At 44.7% G+C, this 19,195-nt stretch overlaps 1 protein-coding gene across 1 annotated transcript in view; it reads right to left on the bottom strand.

Moving 5' to 3' along the window:
- Positions 1-15,155, bottom strand: part of PolD2 (DNA polymerase delta subunit 2) — a 28,479-nt gene extending 13,324 nt beyond the window's left edge. The window contains exons 1-8 of the mRNA XM_084603563.1: positions 14,803-15,155; positions 12,928-13,052; positions 10,947-11,070; positions 9,482-9,596; positions 6,018-6,210; positions 3,765-3,845; positions 2,003-2,160; positions 149-276 (exon numbers count right to left, since the gene is read on the bottom strand). Of these exons, the coding sequence (XP_084459689.1) occupies positions 149-276; positions 2,003-2,160; positions 3,765-3,845; positions 6,018-6,210; positions 9,482-9,596; positions 10,947-11,070; positions 12,928-13,052; positions 14,803-14,989 (1,111 nt within the window). The 5' untranslated portion in view covers positions 14,990-15,155. The remainder of the gene's footprint in view (positions 1-148; positions 277-2,002; positions 2,161-3,764; positions 3,846-6,017; positions 6,211-9,481; positions 9,597-10,946; positions 11,071-12,927; positions 13,053-14,802) is intronic.
- Between the last annotated feature and the right edge of the window lie 4,040 nt (positions 15,156-19,195).

Genomic DNA, 19,195 nt, shown 5'->3' with positions numbered 1-19,195 from the left:
ATACGGTAGCAAGCTCCTTAACGTGACCACATTAAAACAATGTCTGTTCCCTCAAATTTTTCCATTAAATTCAAGAGAAAATCAGTCGACCTAGACAGGCAGGACAAGAAACAGCACTGAGAGAAGAGGAGAGAAGTGAATTCCGTACACAGCGTGTCTGGGCATGTGGGTGCCAGGTGACGCCACTGAAGAGTCTTCTCCATGATCTCCAGAGGACACGTGAGCTGGCTGTAACGCTGGATATCTGTCACGTTCTGCCCTGATGTGCCCAGGAATCTGCATGCAATCCGCGAGGGGCAGAATTGAGTGGCTGCCTAGCGTGCATATGACGCACAGTTCATTCCACTGAGGCAAGTCTCATGCAAAGCAGCCGAACCACCTGAACACTACTCAGTCATTAATAATAACAATATCTTTTGTTTGTCAGAGTGTACTAGTAATTTTATGGCAGCTCCATAAAGATGAAAAGATGACGAGACTCCTATTTTACAAAGCATTTCTTTTTTTGCAAGACAATGCAGCACTGTGTATGCTCGTGTAATGAAGCCATTGATTTTATTTTTTTGCTTTTCAAGAAAAATTGACATTATTTTAAGGGAGGGTTAAGTAGGTGAGAAAAAAAGATGAGAGATTTTTTTTCCTGTGACAGTCGAAATTTCATATCCATCTGTCTTTCCGCATAAACTGTGAGTTAAGCACAGTTTATGCTGATCACATGTGACTTTTACACACAGCAAAACCATTATGCAGTTTTGCGTTCTGAGAGCAAAACGACCTTGCTTTCACCCACAGTCAAGATGCTGAGAAAGACAACATACACCTTCACTATCAGTTTCTAATGCAGTGTGAAACAACCTGTGACAAAGGTAGCTCCTGGCTACTGACAAGGCACCAGGCGATCAGCATTCAGCCACTCTAAGCAAGTTTCCATATGACTGTGCATGCAGTCTGCAACCAAACCTTTGGATTAGTTTGCTCACCTCAAACATAAGAAAAATGAAGAAAAACCACAGCTCCTTATCCCCATCCACTGATTATGGCAAGCCTGAATGAACATGTTTCCATCTCCACAGCAACCCCTCTAGAAGTAAACTGTGGGCAATGGGAGGCCCAAACCCAGAGCATTGCCACACAGCTCTGTAGGGGCACTGTGCTACCTCTTGCGTATGCTTGTCCCTTCCTCCTGTAATACCTGAGCAAGCATGGATTTTCAAGCACAGATATTCAAAAATGATGAAAAGAGTGAGGAGCTCTCTATTGGAGAGAGCAATCAAGTAGTAATAGTATTTAATGATGTACAGGTGTGGCTAAATATTGAGCATCCTGCTCTCTAGTGCTTGAAATTTTCATTCTCTAGTGAAGACTTTCGTGGGTCTGTGAGTGCACCACTGGCATGTGCCAACGATCCGGAATTGTACCCGTGGCAATTTGTTGTAATGCGAGCGCTGTGTGATTATCATGGAAATAACTTTAGCCGAGCGCTAAGTGATCACTGTTCCAGTGTAAATTGCTCACTTGCTTACCACTGTATCACTCAGTCATCCTCTGACCTCTTTCAGTTTCCTAATTTCCTTCTCCCCATTTTCATCTCAGCAAGAGATTATGATTCACTTCACAATTAGCCATTCTAAGGGTGCGTCAAAAAACTGCCGACAATGTTGCTATGTGTACATCTTCCCTGCACTTAGAAGAGACACTTCAGGACAAGCAACAAAATTACCTGCAACAGCCACAGGCCAATTTCTGCCCAGAATAACAGTTCAAAGTAGTGTTACTCAATGTCCCGCTAAGGCGGCTATTCCTTCCGACAAAGAGTGACCAAGAGGGAGCCCTGCATCCCCCCATGATCATAAACAAAAACACCTCTCAGTTAGATCCACTCATATTGGTAAATATGTTTGCCAGTTAGAACTGACCAATGGCAGTGGCACTAATTGAACAGTCCGTGACAGATGTGTGAAGTGACGGTTGCGTAAAACTACCCCAGAAAAGCGGCGCCTACCTCATGCCGTCCAGCTCAAACTGGTACGGGTTGGTGACGCAACGCAGTGCAGCCCTCTGCGAGGCACCGGGGAAAAGGCACGGATGCAGGGGCTGCTGGGGAAGGAGGGTGCCCACCGGGTCTGAGAGGCCCGGCATTACGTCCACTTCCACCGAATGCTGAAAAGGAGGAGAGGAAGCTTGCAGCAGACAAACACACACACAGACAACGACCCTACAGGCAGCATGCCGCTTCACTTTTGCACACCTCTGAACGCCCTGTGGCCTCGTTTTCCATCGTTACCAAGTCAAATATTCATTCCGCCATCCATATGCTATGGGTGCAGACAAGAAGCTCACTATGGAGACCAGTTACTATTACTACAATACTTCAAATATTGCTGCACCTGAGGTAATGACACGAACAAGAAAAATGACTTTGAGAAAAATCAGTGAGACACAGCTGACAGATAAAGAGAAGAATACTAAACTAAAAACAAAAAGCATCGGAAATTTTATGAGACCAGCATAAGTTATCTGCTAAAGACGGCAAGTAAAAACTCAACATTAGGAGTTCATAATTAGTGCTAAGTGTCAAACTAACCCTTCACTATGATTTCGTATGATCTGAGTGCGTCTTCTGCCAAGTTTTAGGTGAGACAAAGTTTGAAGAGAATTGCAATGAGTATTACACCTTTCCTAGAGGCAGCAGATTAGCATACCGTTTCTTTCTTCACTGCTACCATCTGGACACCCAAGAGTCATCCATAATGCAGGGGCCATAAGGCACAGAATGTGGTTAGCAAGAAACCCTCTAGAAATTGTTTATAACAGGTAGCAGATTCCATCTATTAAGGTAATTAGAGGTAAAGATTTGTGGTGTGTGAGAGTGGACACTGAGCACTCAACAAAAATATTTTGGAGAATAGTCGTGCTGTCCCGAGCAGTTTGCTCTCTGACTCAACACACTTGTTGAAGCAGCAATCTTTTTTACTCCAAAGCTTCTTCCTTTCCTCTTGACACCAAACTTGGTGTAGAGCTGCTAACACAAAGGATAAGTAACCAAACCTGCACCAATGTCCCACATATGTTTCTACACTGTTGTTTGATATGATGTATGTAATTAAACTCTTGTTCCATTGTGACCAAGAATGCAGACAATGAGTGGCATCCCGCATTAGGCAAAGGCCTGTGGTTAGAGTATCCACCTTGCACTGGCACATGCTGAGGCAAAATCCTTTATTTGTTTCGGAAAGCTACCTAACCTTCAGCTATAGCAAAGGTGAAACACACACACAAAAATGGCGCAGTCCAGTGCCCGGGATTAAACAATCGGCATGACTTTCGATACTCAAAAGAGCCACAAAAGATGGAAACGAACTGAATGCAGCACACAGATGACCAACATTGGCCTTGCTTCAGAAGGCACCCTCTGACAAAATGATGAGCTGACTACAGCCTGTCTATTACACACGGCCGGTCTGCACGTGTTCGCCTCACTTTCTCAGCCCTCTCCCAAGCTCCATCAATCCAAAACAAGCAGCCAGACCCTGGCGTACATGCACTTTTTATGCTGGTGACCAGCAACAGATGGCAGCAGCTCTCAAGCAAGTGCCCCTTACGTCACATACGAAGTTGGCGCTTCATTCTGTGAAAAGGTGAACCGAAAACAAAAACACGACCACAAAATTTTTGTGGGTTCAAACACTGCCAGACACATAAGCAAGTAGGAAGAAAAGCAAGGAAAGAGAAAAGCCAGGAGGGGCATATTACAGAGCACTCACAGAGAGCTGTTCAAGAAGGCCATCGAGAAGGCGTGCCACAGAGCCATCTGCAGACGACTCCTTGCGGACGGTAAACTTTGCCTGGGCACAAAAAGACACCAGCCACACGTTTCAGTGGCTGCAGATATGACACCTGCCTCAAACAAAACACGTCCAGGGCATTTAAAGTAGCATTATCCTCCGGGCGATAATTACAAACACTGAGCCAAATAACAGCAATGCATTACGGTGGCACTTGGTGAAATGAATTGAATTTGCATTCAAATTGGTGCTTCGAACTTCCAACATAACTACGCTTGAGAGGTGGCCCTTCATTTGAACTCCACATCATTCAAGTAAACTTTCGTTTCCCTGCAAGTTCAAAGTACGCTTTACTAATGCTTCAGGTCCGCCATACTGTCAACGGGCAAGAGACACTTAAAAGAGAGCAAACACATTACAGAGTGCAACATTATATGAATGCCATTCAGTGCGCGGAATACCTGCAAACTACTAATCTGGATAACAGAAACATGTTCACTATGTTGCGCAGTGGCTTGCAACTTTACGGCAAGACAGCGCGAGAGACAGTGAGCCGACTTGTTCCCCCCCTTCCTCCTGCCTCCATGCACCTCCACAAATAATGTAACTGGAAGAAATATATTTACAAAATAGGATTAAGGATATACTGTAAAATTCCGAGCAAGTGCCCCTAACCTCACTGCTAATTTCGTATTTCGATGCCATTCCGGGAAAGCCCCCCCTTCCCATTCTAACGTGCTGCACTTCCCTGCTCCCTACCCTTAGCACAAACCTTACTCCTGGCTCAGGCAACACTGCCAGCCCTATTCAGTCCTAGAATACAATCCAAACTCAGCTGTCAAAACATCAAAAACAAAAATGTCATGAGCACGGCGCTGACTTGCCCGGATGTGCACATGTCCAAAGGTTGATGGCTGGGGTCAGATGACTACCACAAGAGAGACATCCGATGCGAGCGGCCAATGGAGCTGGCGCCGAAAGAAATAAGACAACTGGGAACATATTTAAATAGCGCATGAAGAGGAAACATTGTCGGTGGGCGCCGAGTTTGCATCGGCTATAGTGCCTAGAATAGTACATCGGCAGTGGAGTAGCGAGGACACTCGGCGGCAGCTCGCCGATGTCTCTGTGTACACTTCCAAGCCCGTTGGGTTCGATCAGAGAAAAATGAAACTTTAAATCCATATGCACTGTGCTCTTTTTTTCTGGCGGGAAAAAATTTGTCGTCGCCTATTTGAATTTCAGTGCCGCACCAGGAAAGCGCCCCCTCTTCTCCTGTAATTAGGCTTCTTGAGAGGAGGGGCACTTGCTCGGAATTTTATGGTAAACAGGAACAGATGGCCACAAAGCCAAACATGGAGGGCCCAGTGTTCAAACACACTTCACCTTCATCATCAACCACACACTTCGCCCTCTTCTTTCTCCAAGCTTAAAGCTGCTACAATATTCCATAAAGGAAACAGACAAATGTTGCCCCTCTGCTCTTTCCTAGCAGACAAGAGGACCATTAACACTTCTTTTTGGGCGAGCTGGTTCATTTCGACTATAGGAAGAAATCTGAAACCGCACTAGGACACACAACCACAAAGGATAGACGACCGACGAGACACAAAGGATAAACGACTGACGAGATACAAATGCTCGTGTCTCGTCGGTCGTCTATCCTTTGTGGTTGTGTGTCTTAGCGCTGTTTCAAAGTTTTTCCTACAGACAAGAAGACCAGCTAGCAATAGAGTTACATATGTGACGAGATAGCTGACTGCACCTTGACACAGCATAAGCCACCAAGGAAGGCAATAAACTGAAAGAATGCAGGATGCAGCTAGAAAGAGGGTTTTCAAGCTTCTTCAAAATGGTATTAAACTTTCTGTTAGAAAATTAAAATAAACTTACATGCACAAAAACTACACCCAAACTACAAGGAATGCTGCAGTGAAAGGGTTCTGACCCCTTCACTGCATTAGTTCTGACTGCTTCTAACACTGTAATGAATATTTACAAGGGAAGGGATGAATGAGAATAAAAGAAGAGTGTCTTAGTGAATGGCACTGAATAAGTATCGACCATGTGGGGTTCTTTAATGTGCTCTGAAATGGTACAGCACATAGGCGTTTGCAAATTTCCCCTCAATGAAAACACTGTTGCTGCAGCCACGAGTCAGCCCATGCCCTCAAGCACAAGGGACAAACAACAAAGCAACAGGAAGTTCCCAAAATGCAGCTGCTGCAATACCCGTGCCATGTCCTTGCTCGACCCTTTCTGGCGCAGACTGTTGCCAGCGAGGACAACGCGGACAATGTGCGACGCCTTCTCCTGGTCGTCATCACAACCCAGGAAGCCAGACACGTAGTCAATCAGCAGCTGGAATGGCAGCAGGCTGTCTGCCTTTTCGGTTAGGCCTATTCCCGAAACCAAGAGGACAAACCTGCAAGACAGAACAATACGGGATTCACAATGTTAATCGAAGGGCCACTTGCGTAGACACACCTCAGCGGAGAGAACAACAGCCTTGCAGGCCAATGACAACAGAGACGGAGATATGTATAGTGCGTCTTGTCCTCGACAATTCAGAGGAGTAGGCTTTAGTGTTATCCTCTATGTTCAAACAGGGTGGTGACAATAACAATCAGGGCTCTTCCCGCACACCGGCATTGCACCTGCAACTTATGAAGCGCTGTGTGCTCAAAAGGCAATCACAAGAAAGGATAGGACCGGACAGAGGATGAGAGAGAGATAGAAGAAGAAGAGAGATTCATAGCAAGTCCTACAAATATGAATTGATCATCATGAATGAACCAGCATTTTCACATGCGTGAATGAATGTTTTCACAGACTTTCGAGACCCCACAAATATTTCTTGCTGACACTTTCTGCATGCGGGTGAACCACTTTCATCATGACTATAGCAGAATACAAGTTAAAAAAAAAAGGAAAAACAGTTGGCAACAAAAGGTCATTCATTGTCTGCAGTGTCTTGTATTACTTTGTTGAAGAAATCACGACATTAAACGGAATAATATTTTTAATGTTCGACTGCATCAGACAAGTTAGAAGCAATAAATTATTGGGCTGATAATTTCATCTCATGGTTAGTTTTTCCTTTAGGTCATCATCATCAGCCGGACTATACCGACTGCAGGGTGAAGGTCTCTCCCATGTTACTCCAACTAACCCGGTCCTGTGCTGCATCCACTTGACTCCTGCGAACTTCTTAATCTCATCTGCCCACCTAACTTCCTGCCTCCCCCTGCTACACTTTCCTTCCCTTGGTATCCAATTTGCTTGTTTCCTTTAGTCCTTTCCTTTAGGTAATGAAGCTTTAACAGCTGAAGCGCTTTTATCATGGAGAAATTCTGTGAAGCTGTCACTGCAAACTAAAGTCATATATCTGGCTATAAGTAGGCTTGCTATACATGTACGTCGTGCCCCACCATGGTGGTGCACTGGTTAGGGTTGCTCGACTACTGTGCCCAGGAATGTGGGATTGAACTCTGGCCACAGCGGCTGCTTTTCGAAAGAGGCAAAAGCCAGATGACTATGTGCTGTGCGATGTCTGTGCATGGTAAAGAAGCAGGAGGTCGAAATTTCCGAAGCCCTCCACTATGGCGTATCTCATAGCTTGAGTTGCTTTGAGACATTAAACCCCATAAAACGAACCAAACCAAACCAAACTTGTACATTGTTGCCGGTTGCTCTCGTGTGTGCCTTTCCTATAGCATTGCGCCCGAGCCACACATCTGTTGCGAGCTACGGTAGCCTAACCGTATGCAGCGTTGGGCAGAGGCAGTGTAGCGTCGTCTGCTTTTAAACAATGCTTGCCAAAGGTATGGTAGCCAATGATTCGGTGGCCGAGTTCTGGAGCAGGTATCAACAATGCAAAAACTTTTGTGAAAAAAAAAAAAGAATAAATGTTGGAGGACAGTAGCATTATTTTGTGGCGTTCCCTTTTATCACATCAGAATTCAAGGATTTTTCAAGAATTTCAAGAAAAAACAAACAATATGTGAGATCGCTTAAACTGAAACACATTAATTTCTAAGCATGTTAAGACCAGCCGAAGACTGCTTCATTTGACAATTTTTTTCTTCTCCTATCTTTTCGACAGCTGAAAAATGCAGAGGTGGCACACAGAGCAGTACCAGCGATATTATAGAACCATGTTGTCAAGAATATTGCCGTGGGGCTTTCTTTCCTGCTTGAAAGAACGCAGTGAGCGTGGCTGGCCACCTAAGAGCAAGCAGCCAGCTTGACTCTAGGAAAGCTTTTTCACCATTAGCAACAAGTTTTACTGGTTGATGTGCACAACTATTCTCAATAAAGCTCAGACTCACTTGAGATCATGAGTATGAGATTAGCCATCTCAGAGAATGACTTTCATAAAGTGCTGTGAGGAACTACAGCACTAGTTCAAACGCTCACTTCATTTATTATGCTATAGAAACTCTATTCTCACAACTATTCTCAATAAAGCTCAGACTCACTTGAGATCATGAGTATGAGATTAGCCATCTCAGAGAATGACTTTCATAAAGTGCTGTGAGGAACTACAGCACTAGTTCAAACGCTCACTTCATTTATTATGCTATAGAAAAATGCTGCGTTACAGCAGTCGGCCCCGAATGACTGTATCCATGTGGAAGCGAACCAAGATCGAAGCGCCAGCAGCGACTGCAGCTATGGCTAACGCTCGTGAAACCTGGTTCAAGGTTAGTTGAACCTCTATAATTTTTTTAAAAGAATATGCAGCACGATGATGAAAATGCCACGAAAACTGGCTCAGCTAACATTACTTGAAAATTGTATTTGCTATAAAACAGCTTGCTGAAAAGATGAAGATTACAACAAAAAATGCACGACACATGATACTGTACCAGCATCTGCTGAGATTTACTAATTGTGAACCTCAAACCTTGATCCGCCATTTTTTTTTTGGATAGTCTCCATGCCATTCTCCTCTGCCTGGTCCTTCTGGTTTATTTTTATTTTTGCTTCATTTTAGCCCACGAGCATACAAAAACTAGCCCAGGTTATAGAAGGGAAAGCTCGCAGGTATCCTCTTCAGTTAAAGTGCATTGTAATAAATATATGCATATCAGCTAGCACCCTATTTTCTGCTGCAAGCAAATCAATTGAGGCCTTTAAATGCTGCAATAGGTCTTTCTCATGCATCTAGTTCTTCGAAGAATGCAAAGCGAAAGCACACCAGAAGAGACCTTGGGAAAAATTCAGATTAAAATGAACAAAAGTAGCTACCACGCCGCAATGTAGCTCATATGCTTGTCGAGCGTTCGCTGAGCGACAATGTTTTTATATGAACTCCGTTCACGTGTGTAGTACGCTGACAACCATGCCGCTGAAAAATCTACCTTCTGTGCTCATTCATTTCGGGGCTGCGCTCATCACGAAACCCACGGGTGACAGCGCGAAACCAGGTAAAAGCCACCTGCCGCTGCTGAAGCAGATGCGAAGCAAACAGTGAATAGATTGCGCCCCTTGTGGCAGTGAAGAGTGTAACTCCAGGAGTAAAGCTCCCATTGCTTCCGCGGCGATTGAAAAGGCCGTAGGAAAGAGCGTGCACTCGCCTTCGAGACCGGCCGTGTATATATAATATATATATATATATATATATATATATATATATATATATATATATATATATATATATTTAATACATTTTACTAGGAAGAGAGACGTACAGGTCGGCCTTCAAGAGTGGCCTCTGGATCTGCTCCGGCAAATCGGCATAGCAGAATTCCTCGACTGTGAAACGGCCATCTGTGCCAACCTGGCCAAGCACCGCTACTGGAACACCTGCACAATGGTAATGGCAACATATATACATCAGCAAGACACCTAGCAAGGATGGAAACCCAAGCCCATCTTTGCCACACAATGTATCTTTCAGTGTCCATTGCCATTTTCATGCGGTTTGGGCATTATGCCATGATGAGCGACAATAGGTCAGCACCGAGACAAAAGGCATGAAAAAGATGCGCTAGGGAGATGAAGCAAACAAGTATGCAAGAAAAATAGGAGGCCAGGTGCCATTAAAGCAATGAACACAAAGGAAATCAGCATTTTTCACTCAAGTGTGAAAACATGGTTAAAATTTCAAACAAAATTTGAAGCTAAGCAAAGAAAAAATAACAGAAACACAATTACTGATGAGACCTGATGCTACACGGTGAGCATGTTGTGTAGACTGTGTGACATCAGTCGAAGCATGTCAATAATCAGTGCTGCCTGTGCTGCCTCGAGTAAGAACTCGAACAGTCAGGTTTAATTGAAGCTTAGTACTTGTTCTTGGGTTACAAAAGAGGCTGCAGAGAACAGATCACTCAGATGACTAGACAGACATATAGCAAATTTAAAATGTTTGATGCCTATGTCAAATAGTAGCTCACTACTGACATTCAAGTCAAAGGTATCAGAGGTTCTCTGAGCAAGCTTGAAAGGGTGATGTCATGACTACCTGGCAAAGTGAGTGGCTACTAAGACCCTCGCGTCAAATACTTGTGGCACTAGCATTGCAGCAAACAGTTTATAATGCACGAAAACCAAAGTACAAGGACAGCATAGAAAGCTACTTTTGCTTGCACATTTTCTTCTTTTCAATGATGAGGAAGACATTAGTAATACATGCATCACTTCTTGGTATTTGATTATGACCGCTAAACAACATTGTTACGAATGAAGAAGAAGATGAAGCAGGCAATGGCATAGGCAGGAGTGTTCTCGCTAAGCCCGCTGGCATCCATTAAACTCGTCTCATCGTCATCAGACGTCTTCTCTCTGTTCCCTTTTCCTGTGTTCATCGGCTTGCTGCCCCGTAACAATACACAGCGTCAAATGTGAGCTTAGGTCATGTGAGGCAAGATGAAACTGCAATGTATTCATTGCTTCTTCATTCGCTGTTTTTTCGGCTCTTGGGGCGGGATAATTTTAAAGTTGACAGACAAAAGTCAAAAACAATTTACCAGCTCTAACCAAACACAGTAGGCTGATCCACGTATACTAATGTTTCGTGCATCTCTAAAAGAAAAACATGCAGCCAGAAATTTCCTGTCTATACTCTTCAAATTTCAGGCCCCTGCACAGATAAACCAGACGCACAAATAAATGAACAGATTTATGACAGAAGAGGAGGGATAGCTTGCGTACCTGTGACATGGGCGTGAACGTCTATATTGCCAGCCAAGGCAAGTCGCTGCTTATCATCTTCTAGGACAAGTGAATCAGCATTGTCTGTGAAGTGGCTACGCTGAGGTTGGGGTGCCACATGATGCTGACCGAAAAAAATTAATAAAAAAGAAAAACATAAATGAAGTAGAGGTCAATAGGGGTTTAAATGTGTCACAGATGTTGAAAACAGAAGAATCTAGGAGAAGACAGAAGCTGCTCAAAACATTGCACATCGAATATTTAAATTACGCAGAGGTTAAACACTTCAATAGAAGCAGGTATTAAACATAGTATACAACAAGAAAAAAAAATGGAGGGGAATTCAAGTATGTCCAGTGAGTGGGTGCACCTAGAAAGCCCAGTTGATGTCACCAGGAAGGGAGCACACGGGAAGTTGCCGCTCCAATCGGTTACGAATGGTTGCCAGGAGCACTCTTTGAGAATTATTTGTAAATTAGAGGCTAAACGCAGAGCTTTTAAATTTGTCTCAAACAGTCAAAAACCCCCCCATTTATGGATTTCTCGCGTTAGAATATTAGTGCTATTAGCTTTTAAGGGCCCTTTCAAACTCCATCTTTGAGGGTATGACATGACAGCATTATCTTCATTCATGCACATGCATCAATTTTTTAAACTGTGCCTCTACCATCCCAGACATACTCATTAGTATACAGTCATAAACTGCCAGATTAAATAAAAGCCACCCGACACAGATACAAAGCTCTGCTTTAACCAAGCCATACAAACGTGCCTGCCTGGCCCAAGGGCAGTATGTGTACCTCAGGATGCAAGGGTCCTGGAAGGCTGGATCCTAAAAGCGAAGCCCGAGTTGGCCTGGCTCTATATCATGTGGTCTTGTAGCGTCGCTTAACCTGATAACCAGTGAGTGCATGGCGCAATGTCAGTGGCCAACTACTGCCTGCCAGGGGCATGCCCACAAGTTTTTGCTCACAACGATGATGCCGGATTTGATTTCCCTGGAGATCCAGCATCACCATATTTCCCACAACCACCCTGATTCACCTATTAAGTGCCGCTGTCACTAAGTTGGGCCTTTTCTGCGATAGCGTTTTTCTTGTTATGCTCAGAGGTCTTATGAGTCACCTGTTTCGTAAATAAATTTAGTTGGAAGTCAGCATCTCGTCTGTGCTTACGTGTGTCTTCTGTCCTGTCTTCTTTGTGCAGCTTTACTTTTTCACTTCATGCATTGCAAGCTTCAGCTATAGTAGTGTGCTTATGACATTTGCTTCCCCATAACGAACATTGCTCTGCTGACGTCAGCTAACACATTCTGTTATAATTAGGATTCTTGTTCATAAAATTCAGAGCAGCAAACAGGCACATACGAAACAGCAAACTTAGTATCGATAAACTTGCTGGCCAAGGCTACTCTCACTTGTAATGTTTGCAAATCTTTGCACTGGAGAAATGTAGGCACTACTGACAGAAAATCAAAAGCGTTTTTATGTAAACCACAACACCTAGGCTTTCTGAACGTCAGCAAGTGGCATTGGCCATGCTGCAAGGCCAGCCTCGAAAAGATTGCACTTCATCTCAAACCACAGTTTATCAGCAGCACAAGGACTTCTCCCATGTGCACTCCGCTCATTTAATTTAAATTTGACAAAAAAATACTGACATGAGAAATTTCTACTAAAAGCATGTTATGGAACGAAGGACGACACCTATGCAACAACCCTTGTTCAAAGCGAAAGAGCGCACAAGATACTTCAATTCTGTTATCTTCATGTGCCAGCTGGCAGACAACGTGGCAATATACAGAATACTATGTATACTGAAGTCTTCTTCAGAGTTAAGGACCTCCTGAATGGACATCCCTTATACTTCCTTCAGTGTTATGAAAGAATGAACACATCATTAAGCTGGGAGAAAAAGGTGTGACAGGCAACAATAACCAATCGCTTAGCAAGACATTCAAAATGTGCAATGTAGAGTTCACCTCTTCGCTGATTTCCTTTAGGATGCTCGGTTGAAGCTCCATGATCTTGAACAGCGTGCCTACAACTATTGACCTCTTGTCCTCGACAAGCTCACACAAGCTTGTTATCGGAGCTTTCAACTTGCCTGGGCCCACCAAAAGAAAGAATGTGCACTGAAAAATGACACCCTTTTGATCTGAAAAATAACAAAGGTCAAACTGACCATGCTCTCAAGAAGTGGAATTCGAGCTATGGTACACATTATTATGCATAGTGGCATAATGTTACCTGCCGATACCAAAGGCATATGTGAAGATAGCTTTAAGAAGGCAGGTGCGGCTGCGCAACTGTCACTGTAGGGATGCACTGCTGCACCTCACAGTAGCGGAAAACATACTGCACTTGCTAAACTCTCCACTACCAAAGTTTTGTTCATAAAATAACACGCTTAGCAACAATACGGGCAGTGTTAAAAAACAAACAAAGCAAACCGATATTAGGATTCCTTTTTCCAAGGTCAATGCGACCGATTTAGACGCCAAATGAGCGCACTTCTACTTGATGAATACTTCTAGAACGAAGAAGTTACGCTCTAGTGCAGCAAGTGCAAGCTAGACCGCCATGTGGAGGAAATAAAGTAACTATTGCGCCAACATGAGGTGCTGAGAGCAAGCATGACATGCATGACACAAGAAATGATCAGGGGAGCTAAGGGTAGCGTAGCACTGCAATTTTGGGGCTGCTCTTTTATAGATTTTGCGTAGTTACACACAGATTCGTAATGTTTTATGCACAATTTTGCTTTTGCATCGCACCTCAATATTTCACAGCAGTCACTTGCAATCACTGTGTCGCACTGTGCTCTGTTATTTTATCCTAGGTGTGCCCAAGACAGCACGATTCCGGAGTCAACACAGCTCCAGGAGCGTAGCCGGGGGGAGGGCTTATGGGGCTTCAGCCCCCCCCCCCCCCTCCCCCGGAATGTTTTCGTACTGTCATACACCGCAGACCAAACCACCAGCAGAGCCGGAAATCAATCTGGACTCCAGTGTGTCTTTTTCACGCTCAGAAAGAGGTGTCGGCGGGAATAAAAAAAACGAAAGGTGTATTTAGTTTTCTGATTCGCTCATCGGACCATACAAAGGAGACAAGCCATACTATCCAACAAGCTGACAAAGCACGCGGAGATGGAATGCGTGGAGAAAAAGAAAAAGAAAAAAAGCTAGGAGGGAGCGCAACGCCACATGCGCAACCTCCGCAGGGCAAACCACGGCCGGTCTCGAGGGAGAGAGCGCGACCTTCTCACGCCGCGTTGTCTTCTCCCTCTCGGGCCTCTTGTTCGTAATGAATCTCGGTGTTTTTAGCCGCTTTTTATGCTCCGGTGGAAAGTCTGTCGAAGTGGTCTGCTGAGAGTCCTCATCTGTTCGTAACACTTCAGTTTGAGTGCAGAATCTGCATTATAATCAAAGTTATAAGCACACTGGAGACAGTGCAGCAACTATTTCATTTGCGGGTCCGTCAGGAAGACTACGTATTCGACCTAATGTTAATTGTTTGGCTGGAAAACTGCCTATGATGAATTTTCAGTTCTACATTTGCTAAATTAAGCAAATGATCTTCGTCTGAAACAATACATGCGCAGAATCTCGTAGAACGAAAGCCCCAGACGGTACTATTCTTCCGTGCAATTTTTTTCATCCCGGCATGCAGAATTTATGGCGCATGCAGTTGAATGGTGAAATGTTGGTGATAGGTATCTCGATACGGAGGAGGCTGAGCAGCAACGTCAGCCCCCCTCGAAAAAAAATTTCTGGCTACGCCACTGCACAGCTCAACGCCTTTGCCGATTAAGATTATAAAAAGATTTGGAGCATAAAATAGGAGACCTTACTTACCCCATTTCTCTTTGGCACGACCTTCGAGAATGGATCGCATCGCATTGTACCGGGCGCAGTAGAAAGAGGCATACTGCCGGCTGAAGGTTCGCTCAGGGAGCGTGAAGCGCTCGCTCATGTCACAAAAAGCGCATTCCGGCCTCGTGTACTTGACCTCGGTTAACTTTCCTTCGACAGCCATGGGCATTTTAGTCTAACACATGAACCAGAGCAACCTGATCACAGTTGTAAACAATAAAACTACGTATCCTGTACCAGCCCAGCGCGAGTTCTTCCTACAAGCACGAACACACATTTGCGCGCGCCATATCACTGTGCCCAGCTTGGCTTGACCACGGCCGCTCAATGGAGGCGCACTTGGTGCCATAGAGTATTAACTCTATGCTTGGTGCGGCCCGTCGCGTCGCGCCTCAATGGCTGGGGAAGCGCGTATTTGGAGAAGTTACAGTTTCCGCCGTCATTCTCCGCGGGGGCGCTACCACTCCAGGACAAGGCGCCGCCGGCACGAACGAGCAGACGACGCGGAAGGAGCGCGCTGGCTGGGTTGGCGCGTGTTATCGTTTTGACTACTCAGCATAACAGCGTCCTAAGCGTATGCAGCACCATGCCAGGCAACTGCTGTGTGCCGCTGTGCACCACGAAAGCAAGAAAAGATCGGTTACCATGAGTTCCCGTGCGATTCACAACGTCGAGCAGCATGGCTGAAAAACATATCTCGGGAGGGCTAGGACGGAAAAGGAAGCCGGTGGGAGCCGAGTGACAAGTCACTGGTATACTCACTACACTTCACAGATGACGATTACAGGAAAAACATAAAACTGAAGATCCTGCTTCCTTCAGCTGTCCCCTCCGTGTTCCCGAACTGCCCACATTGCAAGTTAAGTTACTCACGCGGGCTCATGTTGAGCCAAACAACCTTGGAAAAATTAATGTGCGCAGGTCAATAGCTTTATTTTCCCCACTTGTTATAGCTACACTTCATTTCCTCCTGGACAACCCCCCCGTGTCATTCTGAAGCATGTGTGTTTCAAGATAGCTGCGCCACGATCACTTTTATGACAACGATATCAAAATGGTATGCCTTGCCCAACATCGCATAAGTGAAGCCATGGAGACACCAAGAGGAGCCGCTCTATTTGTCAGATGACGAGCGACTCTCTTGGTTAGAGTTGGACTTTGCCATATCGAAGACATTCAGGTCCAAGGAGGCACGTCGAAGCAAAGGCTAACCAAGCAGGCGTACGAAGCAATCAACAATCATGACAACCAGATCCACAGTGGCGCAAATTAAGGACCTCCTTGATCACATCAAGTATCTTACAACAATGTCTTCTGTGTGTCTTACTATAGTGCATTGCATTTAACCGAATCTTATTTTCAGCTTCCGATAGGCCCTAAAGCAGGCTCTGAAAGCGGGTCTATAGTATCGCTTTTCAGCAGCCTAAGGCAATTCAAAGGCGGGAACGACAAAGTTGACGCAAGGGCTGCAGTTTTCACCTCGGAGAAAATATTGAAGGTACCACTAGCGAAAAAAATATATATATCGACTGCTGTTATACACATTTTGCCATGCTTTGTGCAGGTTGGCATCTTGCAAGCATCGGTCTGCAAATGCACCTATCAACAATAGGCAGCTATAAAACTTGGAATTTGTGATTATGAAAGTCGTACCTTGCCAACAGCCATATCACGTCTACTGCGAGAGAGTTTTCGAGTCACCTTGGATTCATTCATGTGTGGTGTGAACCAGCAGCTGGGATAGAGTTAGCACCGGTTGCATTCTTGGCTGGTTACCTTGCACGTCCATTTGAAGAGAGAGTATGAATAGTTTTACAAAATCTCATGAAACATTTTTATTTATTCTGTTTTCAGTGCCTGCCCATGTTTTCATTATTTATATATTACCAAAGTTTAAATAACTTCTAGAGCTTACTTTAGAGTGTCAATAATTCTATTTTATTAGTCCCCATCCATTTATTAACTTTGTGCCTTGTGATTCCCGCAAAACCCTGGACTTATCAAAATTCTTGATGATGGACGCCTAAGGTATCTGAAAATCACCATGCACCTTTGTTAGCAAGGTGATGAAGTGCCCGCAGGTCATAAGAAGCAGCAAGCTATGCAAAATGTTAATTTCATCCCTTCTTCCCTATTTTGTGCAATTTCCGGAGTTGATTTGCGAGAGAGAAGACCGCCGCCACACTAAGGACCTGACCAAACTAATGCGACCACTGCTGACCAACTGGACAGGCAACATCAATCAGACAGTGTAAAAAATCACGCTTGCACATAAACCTTTTTCGAGAAAAGGTATTCGCTTGTAAAACAAGCTTGCGTGTCTTCTGTGCATCACGCGGCTTCATAATCAAACGAGAAAAAAATTGCCTGAGCCTGCGAGCGTGTCGTTGAACTGGCTGTCTTGTGTTGTTTCTTTTGCAACAGTTTGTGTTAGCTGGTATGTTTTGGGGGTGGTACCCACTTGAATATTATTTCCAGTGAAAACGGAGAAACAGGCTGAACAATAATGTTGAACGCTACGTCCTGTTGTAAGTTTCCAGAAAAGTGCACGCTGAATAAATGGCCCCAAACCATGTCTCGATTTCAAGATTGCAATATATAATAGTTACTACAGTGGTTGAAACGCAACTAAATGGGTGCGCACTCAGCGAAGCACACGACTGCCTCGTTCTCGTTGTAAACGGAAGACCACGAATGACTTGGAAAAGCCTAGTGATGATGACTTGCCGCTATCACCTTATCAATAGCAAACATGCACATAGCATCACATACTGTGTGAAATGCCGCTCATAATCCTAAATTGAGCAAGCGCCGACCACGCGGACGCCGAAACGAAAGCACAGCCACGGCCGCTGCGCGCAGCTCTCCGCCCGGACTCGTCCCGGAGCGGTGGCGCCGCAGCGGTGGCGATGAGAACTAGGCGCAATACGGCTCTTCTGGGCGACGCGACGGGCCGCACCCAAGTGCGCCTCCATTGAGCGGCCGTGGCTTGACTATATAGCTTGACTTGGTTGCTTGGCGGGCGAGAAAACAGCCGGTAAGAATGGAGTAACAAATAAGAAAGCCATCTCGATGATAATCGCCAAAACATAAAAAACGAATAATTAGTAACATTATTCAGGACCCAATTAAAAAAGTCAGACATTAAGCACAACTTGGAATGTAATAAAACCGCGCCAAAGTTCAAACCGTTCAAACTGCCGATACTCATCGGACAGTGTAAATAAAGTCTCTCTCTCTCTCTCTCTCTCTCTCTCTCTCTATCTATCTATCTATCTATCTATCTATCTATCTATCTATCTATCTATCTATCTATCTATCTATCTATCTATCTATCTATCTATCTATCTATCTATCTATCTATCTATCTATCTATCTATCTATCTATCTATCTATCTATCTATCTATCTATATATCTCTCTCTCTCTCTCTCTCTCTCTCTCTCTCTCTCTCTCTCTCTCTCTCAACCAGTAGTAGTAGTAGTAGTAGTAGTAGTAGCTAAAATTACATCAAAAGTACAACTCGACGAACAGATGTCGGAAAATACTCACTAAAGGCAAAACAATACCTGAGAGAGAAGGCTCACTGAACAGCCATCGCCGTAGGTCAGTCAGTACAGCACCGGATGCGAAACGCGAAATTCGAAGGTCATGGGACCGGACGTTACCAGCGTGACGTTGTTTTAGCGCGCAAGCTCTGTACTCCTGTCGTAGAGACTAAGCAATGGACTGCTCATTCTGCTTTAACCATAAACACAGTACAGGTCAAATCCATATTCCTTTCCCATAAACTAACATGTACTTAATAATAGTAATAATGATAATTAGTTCACAGGAAGGGAAATGTGCAGTATCTGTCACACTTAATTGCTTCTGTGGACACTTGAACCACGCCGCAAGGAAAGGAAGGACGGTGGGAGTGAAAGTGGAAAGAGAGAGAGGAGCCGCAGTGGAGGGCTGCGGAATATAGTTTCTCGACTACTTGGGGATCCTTAAAGTTGAGCTACATGTGACAACGTTCTGGGATAAGATCTCTATCTAAGAATGTTGACATCCGAGCGAAAAAGAGAGCGACGTGACAAGGCGCGGCTCGGCGAAAGCGGTCATGGTTCGCTCCGTTGCCTACTGGGCAAGATATACATGCTCGCGACAGCGCGAACCGACGGCAACGGGAAGCGGCGACGACGCGCTGTGCCCCCCCCCCCCTCCCAATGACAGGGTCGTACTCACCTTAGATTTGAAGGGAACCTTCGACAACGTTACTCATGAGGTAATATGCACTCATCTCTCACAAACCGGCTACGGACGCAATGCGTTCAGTTACATGCGGCAATTTTTGACAGGACACTGAACATGGCCCGTTCAAACTTGGAAAT

This window comes from Amblyomma maculatum, chromosome 5 (assembly GCF_055883805.1).
Source record: "Amblyomma maculatum isolate TAMU_Amacu chromosome 5, ASM5588380v1, whole genome shotgun sequence".
In the NCBI taxonomy this organism is placed as follows: domain Eukaryota; kingdom Metazoa; phylum Arthropoda; class Arachnida; order Ixodida; family Ixodidae; genus Amblyomma; species Amblyomma maculatum.
This window is presented reverse-complemented; position numbering and strand designations above follow the sequence as displayed.